Consider the following 20,813-nt stretch of genomic DNA (forward strand, 5'->3'; position numbering starts at 1 on the left):
CGCGGTGCTCCTGGGCTTGAGGGCCCAGCCGGGGGCTTCTGGGGCCCTTGCACTCTCTCCTTCTAAACCCAAACAAATCAGCTTTCTCCCCCCAGGCGTCCCAGCTCCCCCACATTGTTACCATAGACGTCATGGAAAAGGCAGGAAATGTCTAGAAAAGGGAATTATAAAAACCCACTAAAATGCCATCCCATTCCCACCCACCCAGGAAAACCCTGCAGACCTTGGGGTCTGCCCTCCTTCTGACCACCATGGCCAAGGTCGGGGGCCTGCCCTGCATGGCTCTGAGCCTGGGACCAGCACCCCCGCCTCTGCAGCGGCTAGCCCTGCAGAGTGTGAGCAGGGGCGGGCATCCCGGGCTCAGCCTCTCATCCCTTCTCCTTCTGCCTTCTGCTTCCTGGGTCCTCATCCTCCGAATCCTCGTCGACACTCACTCTGAGACTCTGTTTCCTCGTTTGTAGGGTGGGGATGACTCCCTGAAGGGTGACTTAATTATGGGAGTGGTCCCTAAGGTGAACTGAGCCTGACCTTCACCTCGAGACCACAGGGGCGGTGTGGAGAGGTGCCCTCCTGCCCCCTCTTCTAGGGCATGGAAACTTCCCGAAACAGGGACTTTTTCTCTTTTTTAAAATTTTGTTTACTTTTGGCTGTGCTGGGTCTTGGTTGCTGTGCATGGCCAATCTCTAGCTGGGGAGAGCAGGGGCTACTTTCTAGCTGAGATGCTCGGGCTTCTCACTGCCGTGCAGACTCCAGCAGCGGCAGCGCGTGGGCTCAGTATTTGGGCTCCTGGGCTCCAGAGTGCAGGCTCGGGAGTGGTGGCTCATGGGCTTAGCTGCTTCGTTGCACGTGGCATCTTCCTGCATCAGGGATTGAACCTGTGTCTCCTGCCTTGGTAGGCAGACTCTTTACCGCTGAGCCACCAAGGGAAGCCCGGGCCGCTTTTTCTTTAAGCCTTGCAGAAGGGCAAAGCAGCAGCAAGCCTGTTCTGTGGCCCGAAAGGCTGGGCCCTGGGAGAAGCCGGAGCCCCCAGCCCACACCTCTGTGGGGCCCCTTCCCAGCTGCTCATGCAGCCACGACGTCAAGGGCCCCAGGGTCCTCTGAGACCTCTTGTCCTTGGCTCTTGTCATCTGGTTGAAGTGGTTGGAAGTCTCCCTCCCTCCCTCCCTCTCTCTCTGTCTCTGCTTCTCCCTCTCTCCTGCTCTCTGGGACACCAGGCCCCCTGATAACACCGGGAAGGCGCTATCGGCCTGGGAGCATCCTCCCGCCAAAGCCCGCGGGCCTGCTCCACACCAACGGTTGGCAGCCGGCACCGTTTGATAAACTTTATCAGGCCAAAACCTGAGCACGGCCGCTCAGCGCAGCCCCTGTCTCAGATTTCCCTCCTCCTACCTTCCTGCAATCCCCTATCCCCGCCGCTGGAACCTGGGGCCCTGCCCGTCTCCTGGCTGGGGACCAATTCCAGCCAGACCCCTGGCAGATGGGAGGGGGCAGCCCTGCACCCGGCTAGGAGGGAGATCTGGGGGTCCAGGGTCCAGCCCACCATCCCCAGGCCAGGGGCTCCTCCATTAGGGGTTCCACCCCACCTGCCACAAAGGAGCCAGGGGCCCTGACAGGGTGCATATCCTGGGCTTCTCTGGGACCTCCTGGGTGCTGGCTGCTAAGCTGAGGGTTATGACTGGATGCAGCGTCCGCTAGGAGGCGGCTCTCAGGGTTGGGAGTTGGGGACAAGCCGGCCAGCACTGGTGAAGGAGAAAGGACCTAGCCCCGTGGAGCCGTGGAGGGTCAGCAGCAACCTAAAGGCAGGGAAATGATGTTTGAGCAGAAAGAGTCTTTTTGTAACGCCATTGATAGTGTTATCATGCACGCCCATGATGGAAAAACACAGCATACACGCTGAAAGAGAAGGAGAAGAAAATTTGCACCCCCCGACACAGGCCCTATTGATACGCTGCTCTATCCTTGCGAACTTCCTTCCGTGTGTAATTAACAAAATGGAATCATATGGTGTATACTGATTTTAAACCACTTTTTCACTTAAGATATCATGAACAGCTTCCTATGTCGATGCGTTTATTCGGCAAAACCTATTTTCTGTTCAGTTTTTTTTTTTTTTTTTTAGTAAAAAAAATACACACACACACAAATCCGAGTTTCTTTTATAGATAGCATTGAGGGTGAAGTCAACCCTCCTTCCCAGGCTCCAGAAACAACCGCTATCAATGGCTAGCTGTGCCTTCCTCGGATTTGTTTCTCTAAGCACCCACAAACGTACGTTGTGCTGTTTTTAAAGAGTCAGCACGCGATCGTGAAGCAAGCGTGTTTCACTCCACGTCAGCACTCAGGCCCCTTCCGGGTCAGTCCTTGTAAAGCACACTGGCTCTTCATGATGGCTGCTTGGATGACCGCGGTCTGGGTGTGCCAGCGGTCACTTAGCTGATCTCTCCTGGGAGGTTAGGATGGTTCCAGTGTTGTTGTTTTTTTTTCCATTTCCAGCTGGCTTCAGAAGATGACCCAGTAGCTAACCTGTGGTCCCTTCATGACTCTCTTTCGTGTGAATTCCTGGGAGTGCAGTTGAGGGTCTGGGGTGAGCACGTGTTGGGAAACCTATGTGCTTGCGGGACTTCCCTGGGGGTCCAGTGGTTAAGGCTGTGCTTCCAATGCAGGGGCTGCAGGTTCGATCCCTGGTTGGAAAACTAAGATCCCACATGCTGTGCAGCCAAAAAAAGAAAAAAAGAAAAATCTGTTCACTTCAACTGGGTTTCCAGGGTTCAGGGGAGGGAACACTGTTGGCCAAAAGGGTAGAAAATGGCCTCGGGAATTCCCTAAAGTCCTCTTGGGAAATAACAGGGAAGACCTGGCTTCCTGTACAGAATCCCAGGGAAGTGGGATGGTGCAGCCGTGACGGTCCCGTGCGTCCACTCTCCATCCCGGGGCCTTCCCTGCCTGACTGGGGGCAGCAGGAGAGACCCAAGACCCAAAAGAGTCTTCCCAAGGCACCTGAGCCATTGACTGCTTTGGGGGAGGACCCCAAGAGACATGGGAACTGAGCTTCGGAAAGATAATCTGTCTTGGATGATCGGTGTGGTCTGGGGAGCCGGTCGGAGTGGGGAGGTCCTCTCCTAACAGGCTGGGGTCAGCTCAGCCACTGTGCAAATGCCTGGACGGACTGCCCTTGGGAGATGCATTTCCATGCCGACCACTGATTTCCATGGAGGGCCGCCTGGCCTCTCCCAGCGTGTCCCTCAGGGGCTGGCAGGGACCTGGGGATGTCACCTGAAGCTGCCACCACCGGTGGGACATTCCATCGGAAAACTGATTCAAATGTTGCATTCTGCTTCCTGATGTGACCAGTTCATTTTAATATTAAAATACCGGTTTTGTCATGTACCGCGGAGTAAATAGATCCTCCAAGTTGAGTTACGGACGCCACATCTGACTTGTTCCATCCACACCCTTCCAGTCCCCAGTAGCCGGGTCGGTGCCGCAGTCGGGCAACCCCTCATCTCCCGCACAACCTTAGAGGCCGCCGCTGACTCCACATTTTCCGTAAGCAGGGTCCCCTGGCGTCGCGCACTCAGCCTCACCGTTCTGGTAGGAAGGCCCTAGACCGGAGGGTCAGAAAACCTGGACTCTGTGTGATGTCACAGCCAATAGGCCTTGTGAGGGGGCCCATCAACTCTGCCCCCAGGGCCCTTTCCCTTGGGCAGGAAAGGGAAGCCCTGGGCAGTCTTCTGGGGGCTGGATAGGCCTTCACATACAGGGACTCCACGCTGGGCATCCCAGATGAGGGGGTGGTAGTGGGCTGGGGCACAGAGAACGAGCAGCTGGACTCCCTCCAATCGCAGCAGCTGGAGGAGCCACTGTACCCACATGGCTGGGCCCCCCGACCCCAGCGTGCTGAGTGAAGCCCTGCCATCGCAAAGGCTGAGATGCTCCCACGGGCCACAGCACAACTTGCTGGCTTGTGGGCAGATGCTGACCTGAAGGCCTTCTCCAGGACTGCGGCTCCGCGTGGGTAGCCCATCCTCCCTGGGACCTCCCTGGGGTTCCCGAAGCTGAGTGAGGGGTGGGCGCAGGGAAGGGGTGGCAGGGTGGCTCTGCCCTCCCCCGCCCCGCCCGCACCCTGCGGACTCTTCCCAGGAAGCAGGTTTCACAATCGGATACCTGCCTGTGCGCTGACCCCCTGTCTCTGCAGTGTGTGTGGAGGTGGGGTTTTGGCACCCTGCTCCGAGGCTGCAGCCCCCACTACCGCCCCACCACCCTGTCGTGGGCACTGGGTGGAGGGGTCGATGAGCGCAATCCCACTCTCCCAACCTCAGCAGAGGAAGAAAGACGCCTTGTCTTTCTTGAAGAAAGAGCTCCTCTTCCTAGCCCCGCCCTGCCACAGAAGTGGCTGAAATCCTGATATTAGAGTGGTTTTGTTTAGCAAACAAGGAGCATGCAAAGTAGTTCCCCCGTAGGTGTGTGTGTGTGTGTGTGTGTGTGTGTGAGTGTGAGTGTGAGTGTGTGTGTGTGTTCCCGTCCTCTGGGAGGTACAGGCTCACTCCAGGTGAGCCTGACTCTGCTGTGTGGCTTTGGGCAAGTTTTCTTCCCTCTCTGGGCCACGGGGTCCCCATGGACGGGAGGAGGGGCCGGAGCAGGGGTCTCCAAGGGCTCCAGGGGCTCCAGTGGATCGGCTGCCAGAGGCTGTCTTCCTCGGACTTCAAGAGCAAGACCTGCAGGACAAGGATCTGAAAGCCTGCCGAGGAGACCAGACCACCTTAGTATGCAAATCCCAAGCCTCCACCCCACCCTCCACACACCTGACGGGTTTGTGCAGGGGAATTCTTGCTAAAGTAAACAGGAAGGGCCTCTACAATGAAGTACGCCAAGGGGTCCTGCCCAGCCAAACCCAGAGCCTGGGAGCCCAGGGATTTACCATTCCCCAGGGGCCTCAGAAACCTCTGGACTCAGCGTGGAGCACAGCAAACAGATGTCACTGGGAAGAAAGGCAGAGACTCAAAGAAGACCTGGATCCAGTGACCCCAGCTCTGCACTTACCCGCTGGGTGACCTTGGGCAAGACGGGTGACCTCTCTGAGCCTCATTTACACCCTCTCTGTAACATGGGGTGACGACACCTCCTTTGCAGAGGGCCATGTGGGTCAGAGACAATGTCAAGCAACCTTGGGCCCAGCTTGGCACCCGGAAGTGACTCATTCAGAAGTGTTCATCGCAGCGGGCCAGGCATGGGCTTGGTGCTGAAAGCCAGAGCCCAGAGGGAATTCTTTCCAGCAGAGAGGAAGCTTACCCACAGATAACTACTAGTCCAGGTTCGGTGTGTTCTGAGCTATAACCAAGGAGCCCAAGGAGCTCAGTGTTTAGAAGCAGGAGAAAAACTCTGGCTGGAATGACCAAGGGAGGCTTCCTGGAGGAGGCAGCACTTGAGCAGGCCTTGTAGGACAGTCAGGACTTCAAGAGGGCATGTTCATGGCCTAGCAGCACTTACCATGTGCCGGGCCCTGCTCACTGCTGTATAGGCGTGGCCTCAGGGGATCCTCCGACAGCCCACAGGGAGGATCCATTCATCATTTTACAAAGGAGAGTCTCATGGCTAGTGAGGGGTCACACCTACTAAATCTCTTCTGCTGTATGAGGTAACAGTCACAAGTTTCAAGGATGAGACATGATATTGTTTTTTTTGGGGGGGAGGGGCATTCTTCTTTTTTAAAACTTATTTTAAAACATTAATTTATTTATTTATGGGCTATGCTGGGTCTTCTTGCTGTGTGCAGCTTTTCTCTAGTGGTAGAGCAGGGACTTCTCGTTGCAATGGCTTCTTTCGTTGCAGAGCGCCTACTCTAGGACACACAGGCTTCGGCAGTTGCGGCTTGTTGGCCAAGTTGCTCTGAAACACGTATGAGGTCTTCCCGGCCCAGGGATTGAACCTGTGTCTCCTGAACTGGCAGGCAGATTGCTTACTACTGAGCCACCAGGGAAGCCCCTGGTGACCATTATTCTGCCTACCACGGTGATTCCATTAAGGACCTTGCGATGGGAACGGTCTCCCGGGTGATCCAGGTGGGGCCCAACATGATCACAAGGGTCCTTACGAGAGGGAAGCCAGCAGGTCAAAAGCAGAGGAAGGAGGTGGGCTGATGGGAGGTCAGAGTGATGCATCTGGAGATGGAGGAGGTGACCACAAGCTGCGGGATGCAGGCAGCCTCTAGATGCTGGGAAAAAAGAGGCAACAGAGTGTCCTTTGAAGGTTCCAGAAGGAACCAGCTTCCAGACACCCTGACTTCTACCCTCGTGAGACACCCTTTGGATTTCTGACCTCCACATCTGTAAGAGAATGCCTTTGTGTTTTTGTTTTAATTTTTTTTGGCCACGCTGCGATCCCTGGGTTGGGAAGATCCCCTGGAGGAGCGCATGGCAACCCACTCCAGTATTCTTGCCTGCAGACTCCCTGTGGACAGAGGAGCCCGATGGGCTGCAGTCCACGCGGTCGCAAAGAGTCGGACACGACTGAGTGACTAAGCGCCACAAACTGCGCGGCATGCAGAATCCTAGCTTCCGAACCAGGGGTCGAACCTGCGCCCTTTGCATTGGAAGCGTGGAGTCTTAACCACTGGACCACCAGGGAAGTCCCCCTTGGTGTTGTTGGAAGCCACCAAGTTTGTGGTGACTTGTCATAGCAGTCACAGGAAACTGAGAGAGCCCCCAGCTGTGCCCACCTGGCCCCTGCCTGCCGTCTTGTCACAGGGGTCTCTCGTGGCTGTGCCCGGCACTTACCAGTTTGGTCTGTCAGCGTGTCTGTGAGTGACTACAGAGCTTTTTCTGCTTTTCGAGACTGCACCATCCCTCCCCAAAGCCTCAAGCACTAGTTTATACCCAGTAGGTACTGAACAAATGCTGGTCAAATGTAAGTAAAGGGGTGTCTTTATTTTTATTTACAGCTGTTGAGAGGAGCAGGCTTCTGACAGCAGTAACTGCTGGTTTCCCTGTGGCCGGAGTGCCCGTCAGAAGTGGGGGTCAGCAGGCACGTTGGCTGAAGCAGAGGGGTGCTGGGCCTCCCACTGAGGCGGGAGATGGCTCTGACCATCTGTGGCGGCCAGAAAGAGGCCTGCTGAAAGCCAAGCTGACCCGATCCCCGGGGACAGCATATAGGGGAGGATTTCTCTGGGCCCACCTGGGGCTACTCTGGCCTCCTGGGCTCTGACAGGGGCGGTACTGAGCTCCTGGACCTGCAGACAGCATCAGCTTGAAAAAGACCAGCTGACACACTTTGTGGCAGGGGAAGGGTCGGTCCGGAGAGGGAAAGTGACTTGCTTGAGCTCACACAGCTATCTGAGTCTCGAAACAAGTTTGATGAGTCCTGTCCAGGGCTCCCTCCAGGAGACTGGGCATCTGGGTGTGTGAGACTGGCCTCTGCCCAGGTGGCACGGTCTCGCCGGCAGTCCGGCGGAGAGCCGGGCTCCGGGCAGCCTCACTTGAGGTTGTGCTGGCTCTCACGGTGCCGTCGCAGGTCCACTTTGCGCTGGAAGCCCTTGGCGCACAGCTCACAGCTGAAAGGCTTGAAGCCCGTGTGCTTCCGGCTGTGGGTGATGAGGTTGGAGCTCTGGCTGAAGGCCTTCCCGCACACCTGGCACTTGTGTGGCTTCTCACCTGCAGGGCAGCAGAGACAGGGTCAGGATCATCCGGGCCAGGTGCCCTGCATTTGTTCTCTGGGACTTTATTATGTTTTATCTCACATTCGCTTTTGAAAATTATTAGAAAAGGGAGGCAAGAAAAACTCTGACCACCCACCCCTTCCAGGGAATTGTATTCCAGTTTTAGGGGTAGGGACTGGGTCCAATTTATTTATGAATGGAGCCCAGCACCTGGCCTGGGGCTCTGCACACAAGAGGCACTGATTAACAGCTGAGGAATGAATGAGTGGGGGAATGAATGAATGGAGATACGGAAAACGGATGGCTGGAGGGGTGACTGGATGAGAGAATGAATGGATGAGCGGCTGTGGGAGGGATGGAAGCGTGGAGGCGTGAATGGGTAGCTGGAGGGATGAATGAATGACAAGCGGGGAGGCGTGAGTGGGGGAGTGAGTGGAGGGAGGAGTGACGGCGGCAGCGGAATTCACCTGCCGCTCTCACTTCTCCCCGTGGGTCACAGTGCTGACATTTCGCTCTCTCCTTCTGGTATTTTTTCTGTGCATTTTCTTTCCTTTAAGCAGCACAGCGTCCAGCCCTCCCATTGGAGAGAAGCAGCCTCCCCTGTCGGCCTGACACCCCACCCGCCCTCCCCCCAGCCTGGTCCTAAGGCCTGGACCTTCGAACAGTGATGGGCGAGGATGCTCAGAGGCTCGGCCTGGGCCCTGCGGGGGTGCTTGGAGGGGCTGGGGGGCCCTGGGCTGGTGGGGACGGTGGGGTAGAGCGGAGCCCAGGCCTCACCTGTGTGGATATAGGTGTGTTTCTTCATGTCAGACTTCTGGTGGAAGCGCTTGCCGCAGAACTGGCAGGGGTAGGGCCGCGTGTCCGAGTGGATGAGCAGGTGCGTGGACAGGGTGGACGACCGCTTGAAGGCCTTGCCGCACATCCGGCACTCGAAGCTGCGCTCCTGCCGGAGGAAACGAGGCCCCGGGGGGTCAGGTGGGGCCTCGCGGCCCGGGGCTGCCAAGCTGGGCGCAGGACTGGACCCGGCCGGGATCCCCTGAGGAACAGGACACTCCGTTGGGGTGGCCTCGAGGAGCAAGACACAGGAACTCCCCATTCCTGCCCCTCCCAGGAGTGGCCGAGGCCTGGCGGCTGAGCCGGCTCCTGCTGGGGAATCCTCCCTTGTGGTTTGCTTAAGAGTCTGAATTCTGCGGGCCCCGACTCTGGCTTCTGCCTCTTACTCGCCACATGACCTCAGGCAAGTCATTTAACCTCCTTGAGACTCAGTTTCCTCATCTGTACATTGGACTAGTGAGCAGTGACCTCAAAGGGTCGTTTGGAGGTTGAGAACTGAGCCGGCAGCTGGCATGACTGGACGTGATCACGAAGGGACGGTCTCACCATCCCGGCCTATTTCTCCACCTGAACTTTCAGATCTACCCAGGTCAGGCCCTCAGGTCAGTTTCAGGCACTTTCCCTGGAATGGGATTCTGAAGAAGGGATCTTGGCATCAGGCAGGGCTAAGTGGATGAGATGAGCATTTAAATCTGACTCCCAGATTGTAAGAGTCAAGGACCTCAAAGGTGAGAAATCTGCTCTGAGCGCCCAGAAGGCGGGGCGGTTCCTCAGCATCCCAGACACCCACCTGAAGTCCCACCTGAGCCCCTAGCCTCTTCCAGTTGTACGCGGGGCCGGCCTGGTCCATCAGGGGCTGTTAAGGGCAGGTGATGGACACCCAGATCGAGGAGGCAGATGAAACGGGGTCCCAACCTGTCACTCTCAGAGGCACGGAGAGAGTCCCACCCCAAGTGCCCTAGGATTCCTGGGGAGAGCACCGGGGCTCGGGCGCTCGGCCAGCTGCCCACCTGGGAGTGGACGTGCGTGTGCTGCTCCAGGCTCACGGAGTGGCCGAAGGTTTTCCCGCAGACGTCGCAGGCGAAGGGCCGGGTCCCGCTGTGGGAGCGGCGGGCGTGCACTTCCAGCCCATGAGGGGTGGAGAACACCTGTGTGTGGGGGCAAAGGGTGAGGCCTGGGGGGCTGCGGAGGGGAGGGGGTGCCCAGCTTGGCCATAGCTGGACGTACAGAGGAGGGAGCAATCCCGTGATCACTGGATTGCTGACTGCTGGCGCGTGCTGTGTGTCCCGGGAAGGTCTCTTTGTCTCTCTGTGTCTGGTTTTCCTGGCTATAGAATGACGTGGGAGGGGGGGCATCTGGAAGGCCCCTTCTGGCCCCGTCTGGAGGCTGAATTGTCTGGTGGTTAAGAAGCGGGAGTTGGGCAGAGCCAGGTGGGAATGGTGATTCTGATATCTACTTGCTGTGTATTCTGGGGCAAGTGACTCGACCTTTCTGAACTTTAGCCCTTCGTCCACCTCCTGGAGCTCAGGCACATCGAGTTCTTAGCACAGGGCCTAACACATGGTCAGGGCTCAGAGTGATGATGAAGACGAACACTGTGAATTCTTGATCCCACCAGAGGACCCGAGTCACAGCACAGGGGATGCCCAACTACAGACACTCGTGGCTGCCAGGGTGCTAGGGAGGGGGTGCGAGCAGGGCCCGGCCGCCCACCTTGCTGCACTTGACACAGTGGTATGCGTCCATGCCCGGGGAATAGTGGAGGCTGAAGTCCAAAGGTGGCTCGGCGCTGGGCACCAGAGGGCTGCCATACAGGCTGACGGAGCGCTCCAGGAAGGCAGACTGCATGGTGGAGGGGGCCTGCCGGTAGCTGTGGCCGTAGGAGGAAGCCAGGGCATCCCAGGAGAAGCTGGGCTTGTAGAATGGGGGTGAGTCAGAGGAGGGCGTGTCCCCATCCTGGGGTCGGGACGTCACGGCAGGTCCTTCTGTGGAGGGTGGGGTGCTCATCTAGTGGTGATGCTAAGAACAGGGTGCCCGCTCCCCGCCACCCTCCACCAGAACCCCATGCTGAGGTTTTGGTGTGCAGCCCAAATTATTCTCTGCAGGGGGAAGGTCTGGGTGCTCACTGCGACTCCTCGAATTTTCAGTCCAGAAATGCACCCCAACCCCTGCAGAGCACCCACCTCCACTATGTGGGCCTGCCCACCACACGGGAGTTCTCTTCTGGGAATAAGCTCAGTATCCTGGAGGGATCCAAGCAGAAGCCAGAGAGCCTGGACTGTCGACCCTTCCTGACTCTACAGCTCCAAGGGACCCTGCTTCCTCGAGCCTGTCCACCCTCTAAGTCCCCTTGTGCCCTCTGGGGCGAGGCGGGGGCCCCTGGGCTGAGCACCTGGGCCTGAGGCCAGCCGGGTCATTGAGCTCTGCTCCAGCTCCAGCTGCGGCTCCCGTTTGAGGTCCGTCCAGCCCAGGTGCTGGTTTGGGAACAGGGAGCTGAGGACGGGGCTGATGCTCGGGACCTGGTCCCCGGCCACTGTGAGGGAGACAAGACAGTCAGACTTTAGCTCTGCTTAGAGGTCTGGTAAGAGTAGGAGGATGGAGGGACACCAGAACGACCCACTGTGGCTTCTCCTGGAGACTCACACGCAGGGGCTTATACCCAGGATGCTGGGAGCAGGGCGGAGACCAGGAGGAGCCCCCCCACCCCTTGGAGAGCTCCATTTTTCCAAGCACCCAACTTCAGCTCTGGATCAGCCCTCCAATCACAAATCACGTGTCAGCTGCTGAGGACCAGATCCAATCAGGATGCGCTCATCACCCCTTCAGGGTGAGAAGAGATGGTGCAGCCATCCATCCATTCATTCATTCAATCAGTATTTACTGAGCTCCTCCTGATTCCAGACTTGGAAGAGCGGCTACTTCCGGATGGGTTTCTCCTGCCTCCCCCTCTTGTGGGGCAGGGAGGCCAACGGGTGCGGCCTCGGACCAGCCTGGGCTCTGACTCACCAGGGCCAAGGGCAGGTGGCCAGAGCAGCTCATCCTCCTGGGCTCGGGGCTGGTGGTAGGTGTGAGCCTTCTTGCTCTTCACCAGGAAGGAGCGTGGCATTGTCAGCGGCGCCCCACACCTACCAGGAGAGAGGGTAAGAAGGGTTAGGTGGGACAAGAGGAAAATGCTCCCTTATGTTTCAGGGCCTCCTCCTAAAATCAGAATCTGTTGACTTGAGTTGGATGAGTGTGCCTGCAGGTTCAGTCACTAAATCATGTCTGACTCTTTGCAACCCCGTGGTCGCCACTCAGGATCGTGTCCATGGGATTTCCCAGGCAAGAATACCGGGAGTGCATTTCCACTTCCTCCTCCAGGGGATCTTCCCAACCCAGGGATCGAACCACGTCTCCTTCATTGGCAGGCGGGCTGTTTACTGCTGAGCCAGCAGGGAAGCCCCTTAAAGAGGCTTGAACAGTGTCCGCTTAAAGTTCGTGTCCACCCAGAACCTGTGACTGTGACCTTGCTTGAAGATACTTTGTAGATGCAATCAAGTGAAGCTGAGGTCACACTGGGTTTGGTGAAACCCTAGATTCAATATGACTCATGTCCTTCTAAGAAGGAAATCTGGACACACGACCCAGACACGCACAGGAAGAAGGCCACGTGGAGACGGAGGCAGAGGTTGGAGGGATGAAGCCCCAAGCCAAGGATGGCTGGCCACCACCAGAAGCTAGGAGAGAGGTCTGAAATAGACCATACCTCAGAACCCCCAGAAGGAGCTGATTTTGCCGACACTGACTTTGGATTTCTAGACCCCAGAACCATGAAATAACCCACTCCTGTGTGTTAAGGAAACTGGTTTGTGAGTTTTGCTTTAATATTTATTTGTATTGATTTAGTTATTTCCCTGGTGGCTCAGACAGCAGAGCATCTGCCTATAATGTGGGAGACCTGGGTTCAATCCCTGGGTTGGGAAGATCCCCTGGAGAAGGCAATGGCAACCCACTCCAGCGCTCTTGCCTGGAAAATCCCACGGACGGAGGAGTGTGGTAGGCTACAGTCCATGGGGTCACAAACAATAGGACACGACTGAGCGACGTGACTTCACATCAGTGGGCTGCACCAGGCCTCAGCTGCAGCTTATGGGATCTTTGATCATTAGTTGTGGCATTCCGGACCCAGTTCCCTGACCAGGGATCGAACGCAGGCCCCCTGAATTGGGAGTGCTGAGTCTTAGTCACTGAACCACCAGGGAAGTCCTGGTGTTTTGTTAGAGCAGCTACAAAGCCTAACGTCCCTCGCTGCTCACTTGCTGGCAAGCCAGTACGCTCCCTTCTAGAAGATCCCAGATCAGATTGCTCCTGCCGCATACCGAGTTGTGCTGGGAACAGAGAATGAAGGCCAGGGGCACTTCCGTTTGTGACCCACTGTGGACCCTGCACCCAGAAAACGGCTTCCACATCCCACTGGAGTCTGCATTCAGAGACCATGGAAACTTGCCGTCTGAGCTCAGGTTTGGGAGTCAGATGCTCATGGGCTGGAATCCCATAACCTCTCTGGACCTGTTATCTTTTCTGTAAGGTGAGGCCTCCAGGTTCCTGGCAAGCCCACTGTATGCACTCAATGCCTATCAGAGGGGAGCCTGGCAGGTGGGCTGCAACAGGGGAGGCCACATCCATCGCAAAACCCGCACGATCATGTAAGTCGAGAGCAGATGCCGCCCTTGTCCACGGGCCAGCCCAGAGCCCGCTCTCCAGGGAAGGAGGGGCCTTTTCTCTCACCCTGTGGGTGGAGGGGATGGCTGGAGTTGTATGCGGGGCTCAAAGCCCGATGCTGGAGGCCTGAGGTCATTTCGGGCACACAGAAGAAGAGGTCAGTGTCCACCAATCCCAGAGACTGAGCGCTGGGAGCCCAGGCCCAGCACTCAGCCCGCAGGTCAGCGGCTGGGGCAGGGGCAGAGCCAGGCCAGCCTGACTGCCCGGTCCTCCTGGCTTCAGGTGCAGAACCCTCTGGGGCACAGAGCAGCTCCGGCCCCTGCCCCCCACTTGTTTCACCTCCCCAGTCCCAGCCATGAGGGTCTCCTGAGAGGTCCTGGAAGAGAGAGCATCACCAGGTGGTCCTCCGTGTGCCCCACCCCCAGGCAGAAGTTGAGAGGAATTACTCAGTCACTGCCAGTCTGACAGCAGCTCTGCGTGGGCCTGGAGGAGGAGTCACGCTGGGCAAGGCTGCGGGTGTGATAGGGCCAAGCGCGGGAAAAAGAGCGCGGGAAACAGCTCGCGGGGCGCTCCAAACAGCAGCAAGGCTCTGGGTGATAAGGCCGTGGCCTGGGGTGGGGGGCTGGGAGCCAGCAGATTAGAGGGCGCTTGGAGCCCTGCCTGGGGAGCCGTCCCCATCACCCCTTCCCCAAGGGGACAATCCAGAGCAGGCACTAACCGTGCCCAGCCCGCCTGCCCCTCTGGGAGCAGCAGGAGCCTGGGCTGCGGCCGCTCCGCCCTGGGGGCAAGGCTCAGGCCCAGCCCCCCCTTGATGGAAGCCTCAGTGTCCAGATCTGCTGAATGGGGATCACAAACCAACCTCCTGGGGCTGCTGTGCTGAAAAAGGACCTTTAATTATTCCAAGCGTGTAAGGGGCCCGGTGTGGTGCCTGGAGGGCCTCAGCCTGCGGAGCAGAGGCTTGGTAGGGGCGGGCACCACGTGGTCCTGGCGGGTCAGGTGGCATCCCCGGTGCCTGGGCTGAAGCCAGCGGGCATGGACGGGCATGAGCCCTGATTGGGAGCCGGGACATGCTCCAAGCCCCTCCCCTCTGGGCCCTGAAATGAGTGGGTGGGACCTGAAGGCCTCTGGGGTCCTGTCCAGCTGTCAGATTTTGACGTCAAAGGCCGGGCTGTCCCGCCATCTTCCCCAGGCTGTGGGGCAGCCGCGGCCGCCTTATCTTCCAGCGACAGTCTTCTTCCTCCTGCCTCCCTGTCTCCCCCGACTCAGGGCTTCCCACACCCCCTCTTCCTTCCCCCTTCTAACTCTTGGGTTCGGGAGCACCCCCCTCTTCTGCCCCCAGATGAGGCCAGACCCTGGGCAGAGTGGGAAGAGACCTCCACACTCTGGAGACAGGCCGGGGGGGGTGGGGCTGGGTTCCCCTCGCCTTTTGTTTTGGGGGAGCCTCCAAGACCGTGGTCTGTCTTTCAATCAAAAGATGATTAAAAAAAAAAATAGCATTTTATTAGTCGATCAGCTAGAACCAGAGGTAGCTGTTAGCTCCGTTGAGCTAGAATACAGGGGGATACTTCTTGCAGCCTCAGCTCCGATGAGCCTGGCCTGTGAGCTGAGTAGCTATGACCCCATTTTACAGAGAAAGAGGTGAGGCTTAGAGACTGGCTCAGGGTCCCAGAGTGAGGCGGAGCTGGACTCAGAGGTCCGTCTCTCAGGCCTCCATGCTCTTGACCATCAGACCGCTGTGGTCAGTAGTTCAGGACAGAGGGACCTGAGCTGACCAGCTAAGGAGGAGACCCGGACAGCGTGGGGTCATCAGCTCTGACCCCCACCAGGCGAGGAAGGGAGTGATCATTGTCGCGGGTCACAGGGGGACACCCAAGGCTGACTGAGCCACGTGGCTTGTCCAGGGCCTCGCAGCGGGGCTGGGCCCATCGCCCCTGCCCTGCAGGGCCTGGACTCCTGGCCCCGCGCTCTGCTGGACTGCGTGCGATCCTTCCAACACTAAAGATTGCCTGCCTGGAGCAGGGAGGGGAAGGCTCCCTGGAGGGGCAAGAGTGGGGAGAGGGGGAAGTCAAATTCTCTATCTTTGGTCTTTTTAGGAACCCAGCCGGCCCCACCTGGGTTCATGAAGAATTTGGGGTGGAGAGGCTGGCAAGAGAACAGACTTCTTTTAGGAAGCTTCCAGGACCACTTGGGCTCAACCCAAGGAAACCCTTGAGGTCAGCTGATGGGAATTCAGGTGACAACACATCGGCACTTCTGGGGCTTGGGGGCACTGAAATAAGGGAGCAAGGGGGTCCCTGGGTGGGGGAAGGTTCCTCGAGGCTTACTCTAGTGACACTCCCACTCCCCACCCCCGCCCCTCCCTCCCTAGAATATTTTCTCCGCTAAGCCTGGCATAGTGACATGGCACAGCCAACCCTCCAGCTGAGCCATCAAGCTCTCCGTGGGGGCCAAATGCACCCAGAGAACTTCCTTCTGGCCCCTGTGAGCTGAGTTTAAAAAAAAAAAAAAAAAAAAACAGGAACCAATCACCTATACTATAGTTAATTAACAACCACACCGTTTTGATTCACACGAACCTGTTCTGAGAAAGAACTAAGAGCAGAGATTGTGAAAGACCAAGATTTCTTCATAAAACAGAGGCCTTGATGGTATCGCAGCCTCCGGAAAGAGCCTCGTTGTTAATATCCCTTCAGAAAGCCCCAGTCCTGATAGAGGGTCCCCCCCGCCCCAGCCCCAGTCAGACTCTCGGCCAGTGCTTCTGAAGGGGGGCAGCCCTGCACCCTGACTTCCACATGGAGCCGGAGCAGCTGGCCTGGGGTGCGACCGAATTGATTGCAAGTTCTGTGACCTTGAACTTGACCTCGTCTGCCGCCAACCTGGGGCTTGGTTTTCCTATCTCTCAAAAGGACGGCTGGATTAAGAGATTTCTAAACTTCCCTTTCACTCTAAAATCCCATGCTGGGGTTCGTTGTCTCTGAGCGCGGGACTGACCCACCTTGACTAAGAAACTCATCACGAGGGTTCCCTTTTTGGGAGGGTTGAGAAAGCCTCCGTTGTTTCTCAGCGTCTGCTAGGAGGGACCCCTGGACTTCCTTTATGTTTGAAGACATGACTCAAGGGGAAACACAAACAGACAAACAAGCCAGTCATTCCATGTAGGAGGCAGGGGCATGGGTCCTGGTCTCTCTCGGGGCCCCAGCAGGGAGTGGCCATTAGTTCTACGGGAAATTTGGAAGGATCTCAAAAGCCTCTTTGTAAATTCAGAGAATGTAATGTCAAAAAGGATCCCTGGTGTTCCAGTAGCTAAGACTCTGAGCTCCCAATGCAGGAGGCCCTGGTTTGATCCCTGGTCCGGGAACTAGATCCCACATGCTGCGACTAAGACCCACCACAGCCAAGTTAAAGAAAAAAAAAGAATGGATGAATCCATCTCTGGGTATATATTGCAAGCAGGGATTTGAACAGATATCTGTACCCCCAGGTTCATAGCAGTATTATTCACAATAGCCAAAAAAGGCGGAAACAACCCAGATGCCCGTTCATGGATGAATGGATAAATGAAATGCAGTCTAGACATACAAAAAGAATATTATTCAGTCTCCAAGAGAAAGGGGATACTGACCCATGCTATAGCATAGATGAACAATGAGGTCATCATACTACTTGAAATTAAGTCAGACACGGAAGGACAACTACTGTATGATTCTGCTCACGTGAGTTGCTTAGAGTAGTCCAGTTCAGAGACAGAAGGTAGCAGGGTGGGGGCCAGAGGCCGGGGGGAGGGAAAAACGGGGAGTAACTGCAGTGGGGACAGAGTTTCGGTTTTTTGCAAGATGAAAAATGTGCTGTAAATGGCCACTGGCCGCCCCTGAGCCGGCTGGTTCAAAGAGGGTGAAAACGGCCAGCTTCAGGTTCTGTGTCATTTACCGCAATAAAAACCACAGGGAGTGAACAAAACATTTCCCCAGCACCTCTAAAGGAGAGACTAAGCAGCTCCATGGATTTGAATTCCTTGAAACAAAGGAACAAAAACCCCTTTAAGACAGAGGAGGGGTTGAGAGGTTGTGTCACAGTGAAGCATCGCATATGATCAGGCTGGTTTTCCCGGGTTGGGTTGCGGGGGGCTGGTGATCTGACTCCTAAGACTCTCCAGTTGAACCCCCTACCCCACCCCACTGTCCTGACAGCCTGGAGGGAATGCTCTGCCCTGGTTTTGAGTGGCTCCATCAGTCAAACCTAATCAGGTAGAGCTCTCTGGTGGTTCCCAAGAACTTTTTGCTGAGAAACTGATATTCTGACCCCCAACGCTTTTTTTTTAAATTTTGGCTGCTTAACTTGCCAGATCTTAGTTCCCCAACCAGGGATGTGATCGAACCCGTGCCCCCGGTAATGGAAGCATGGAGTGCTAACCACTGGACCTCCAGGGAACACCCTCTGCCCCCCAAATCTGAGTTGGAAGAAACCTCACACGTCTTATGCAAAGAATCCTTTCCGAACCACCTCTGAGGACCAGAAACTTGCCCCTTCACTAAGACTGAAATCTTTTTTTTCTTAATGAATTTTACTGGAGTATAGTTGCTTTGGGGGGCGATGGGAGCCATGCTGCACAGCATGTGAGATCTTGGTTCCCTGACCAGGGATTGAACCAGTGCGCCCATGCGCTGAAACTTGGAGTCTTAACCGCTGCTGGGGAAGTTCCTGAAATCCTCTACCCATTGTCCACTAAGAAACGTGTAGGGGGTGAGTCCACGTGGGCAGGTGCAACTTGCCCGGCTTCCAGGTTAATTTGTGCACCCCTCCCCACCACGGTATCTCATGAACACGGTGGATGTTCTTCCCAGAAAAATGTATACAGGCATATACCCACAGTGATTCTGTGTACTGCCCCCCTTAACAAGCCCCAGTTTAGAGCGAGCGCCTCTCCCCATGCAGATTCTGTCTTGGCTTTTCCTTCAAAATTAGGTAGAAGAGGCTAAGGCACCACCTCTCCCCGTGACTTGTTCCTGGAGGCTGGGGATATGGTGGAGATGGCAGCCTCCCCTCCCCTGAGGGGCTCGGATGAGAAGAGCCTCTCTCTCCAAGTGAACCCTCTCCCAGGATCTTTGGTGAAAGTTGCCTGGGACTCTGGATGCTGAAGCTGGGACTCCGTTCAGTCCTCAACCCCACACTCTCTCATTTCACAGCCAAGAAAGGCTCAGATTGTCCTGGGGACAGACCCAGTCCGAGCCCACAGGTGGGGCAGTGCGGGGCACCTCCACATGTGACTCGCCTCGCCTGTCCGGGTCCCTGGGAGAGCTGAGGGTGGGTATGACACTGTGCAGGCAGGTGACCTCTGTCATCTTAAAATCAAATCTTCAAAGGGTGCTCATGGGACTTCCCTGGTGGTCCAGCAGTTAAGACGCTGAGCTTCCACCGGTCCGGTTCGGGTTCTATCCCTGGTCAGGGTTCTATCCCTAGTCAGGGAAACTTAGAGCCAAACAAGCAAACAACAAAAACATCCGCGGTGCTCACGCGCAGTTGGAGGAAGATAATTCCCACCAGGTGCGCGGGCTGGAGGCATCTCAGCTAAGACTGCTTCTTTGCCACCTCTTCTCCTCTGGGCTCGAGAGCTGGAAGCCACATTCCACAAAAGAGATTTTTTTCCAGCCCACCTTAGTCTTCCGAGGACTGCCAAAGGGACTAGGTAACCTACTTGGAAACAATCTAAGTGAGATATGCAAATTTCAAAAGGAGAGGCAGGGGCTTCTCCGCACTCACCTGTCCAGAGCCGGTCTTCGGGAAGAACCTGGCTGCGTCTCTCTGCGGATCAGCACCGCCCGGTCAATTCGTGACTCTCGGCACAAATAGATACTTCTCCTTTTTTTTTTTTTTTCCCACCCTCTGTGTGTGTGTGTATGTGTTTTCCTCTTCTGTTCCCCTCCCTGATTTTCAATCTGATTATTTGTGTCAAAATCTGGCGGCGAGGGAACAGCCAATGGAGAGAGCGCCAGGGCGCGGAGCTCTATTTGCTTATCAAAGCTCTCCAGGACTCCCCATTCTCTTCCCTAACCCTTCACTCCAGGAGCTGCACTCTCTCTACGGAAACTTTTAACAACTTGTGGATTTTAACAGTGATGGCTAAACCCTTAAAATTTTACAAAGTGAAGTTGAAATACAACATTTACTTAAAAACCTGATCTTGCTTAGAGAACTCATTGAGTGAATCTCTTTCTTTCCTTCTTTCGCTTTCTTCCCCTTTTTACTTCTTTTCTTTCTTCTCCTTCCCTTCCTCTGCCCCTCTGTGGACTCAGCTTCCCCAGCGCTCTCCTAGGAAGCCCCTGGCTCGCGCTGCTGCAGACTGCTTTTAGAGGGGCCCCCTCTTGTCCTCGCAGAAGTCGCCGTAAAGAAAAAAAAAAAGTCAAAATTCACGCTTCCCTAGCCTTGACCCTAGATTGAGTGAGGAGCAGCGGGCGTGGTACTGAGCGCGGGCGCTTCCCGCATCGCTGGGACCCCCAGCCGCCTGGCGCACCGGGCGGGCTGCGCTCTGGTCCCAGGGCCCGCGTGTGCTGCCACCTGGTGGCCGAGGCGGGCACGGGCCGGAGCTAGCCTCCAGGTGTCCCGGACCCCGCGGGAAGGCTGGGAAGGCCTGTGGGGGACATTCCAGCCCCTTTGGCACAGATGTTCCTTTGAGCTTCCCTGGGGGGAGACGTGGGTTCGATCCCTGGGTCGGGAAGATGCCCTGGAGAAGGAAATGGCAACCCAGCACTCTGGCCTGGAGAATCCCATGGACGGAGGAGCCTGGTGGGCTACAGTCCATGGGGTCGCAAAAAGTCGGACCCGACTGAGCGACTTCACTGGCACAGGGGCCCACCCCTGACCCCCCTGACCTCCTCCCTCCACCTCGGCCCCTCAAGCCTCCTCCTCCTCCTCCTCCTCCGGCTTACTTACAGGATGGCTGGTTTGTTTCAGGAGGTTTTGCATATGGGGAGAACTCACAGAATAGAGCACTGTTAGGCTAATTTGCATGCTCTGCCAGCCAGCCACGCTGGACAGATTGTGTTTCCCTCCTAAAGAAAACAAGTTTGGCGACAGGAAGCCCCGACCCAACTGGAGGCCAAGGTCCGAGTTGGAGAGAAAGAGGGGCGGGGTTCGGACGAGAGGTCTCACGGGCGCAGGGCCGGCGGGCAGCGAGCGCCAGCCCTCGGGCCCCGTCAATGCCTGGCTCCCAGGTCTGAGGGTCCACAGGCCACGGGTCTCTCTTGTTGGCGGTGAGAGAGTAGTGGCAATGCCTGGAATTTTCTCTGCATCCCGTATTTTGCCCACAATCACCTGGAACTGTTTGTTGTTATGCAGAAAATTTGACAAATAGTTCAAGGACGTGAAGAAAAGCAAAAGCGGGGGAATCCCCTGGTAGTGCAGTGGTTAGGACCCTGCGTTCATGGCCAAGGGCCCAGGGAACTGAGATCTTACAAGCCGCGCAGTGTGCTCCTCCCCAAAAAAAATTTTTTAGAAAAATGATTACATTAGAAATAAAAAATTATTAAATAATTCAAGGACTTGTCCCTTAATTTATTTCATTATACACACATGCTCACCTTTTGCTACTATTAACTAGCTGGTCTTTTCCCTCCCCCCACTGAATGTTATT

General features: G+C 56.3%; 1 protein-coding gene across 6 annotated transcripts; it reads right to left on the minus strand.

Annotated features, from left to right (window-relative positions):
* Window positions 1-6,902: 6,902 nt before the first annotated feature.
* Window positions 6,903-19,469, minus strand: GFI1B (growth factor independent 1B transcriptional repressor). Of its 6 annotated transcripts, none has more exons than XM_069579983.1 (7): window positions 18,944-19,469; window positions 11,492-11,610; window positions 10,878-11,018; window positions 10,199-10,470; window positions 9,496-9,633; window positions 8,429-8,594; window positions 6,903-7,646 (listed from the first exon to the last, which is right to left on the minus strand). In XM_069579983.1, exons 2-7 carry the CDS (start codon window positions 11,589-11,591, stop codon window positions 7,468-7,470), a joined length of 996 nt encoding a protein of 331 aa, XP_069436084.1. In that variant the 5' UTR covers window positions 11,592-11,610; window positions 18,944-19,469; the 3' UTR covers window positions 6,903-7,467. The 6 variants fall into 6 exon arrangements, with proteins under 6 accessions (XP_069436084.1, XP_069436088.1, XP_069436085.1 ...); XM_069579987.1 differs by having other exon boundaries at window positions 8,429-8,687; window positions 18,944-19,129; XM_069579984.1 differs by having other exon boundaries at window positions 10,199-10,467; window positions 18,944-19,093.
* Window positions 19,470-20,813: the final 1,344 nt, after the last annotated feature.

This window comes from Ovis canadensis, chromosome 3 (genome assembly GCF_042477335.2).
Source record: "Ovis canadensis isolate MfBH-ARS-UI-01 breed Bighorn chromosome 3, ARS-UI_OviCan_v2, whole genome shotgun sequence".
In the NCBI taxonomy this organism is placed as follows: domain Eukaryota; kingdom Metazoa; phylum Chordata; class Mammalia; order Artiodactyla; family Bovidae; genus Ovis; species Ovis canadensis.

Coding starts and splice junctions, on each gene's coding strand:
- GFI1B (XM_069579987.1), bottom strand. CDS start 11,591: ATGCCACGCTCCTTCCTGGTGAAGAGCAAGAAGGCTCACACCTACCAC. Junction 11,019..11,491: donor GCCACCTGCCCTTGGCCCTG/GTGAGTCAGAGC, acceptor TCTCCCTCACAG/TGGCCGGGGACCAGGTCCCG. Junction 9,634..10,198: donor ACTGTGTCAAGTGCAGCAAG/GTGGGCGGCCGG, acceptor CCCCACACACAG/GTGTTCTCCACCCCTCATGG.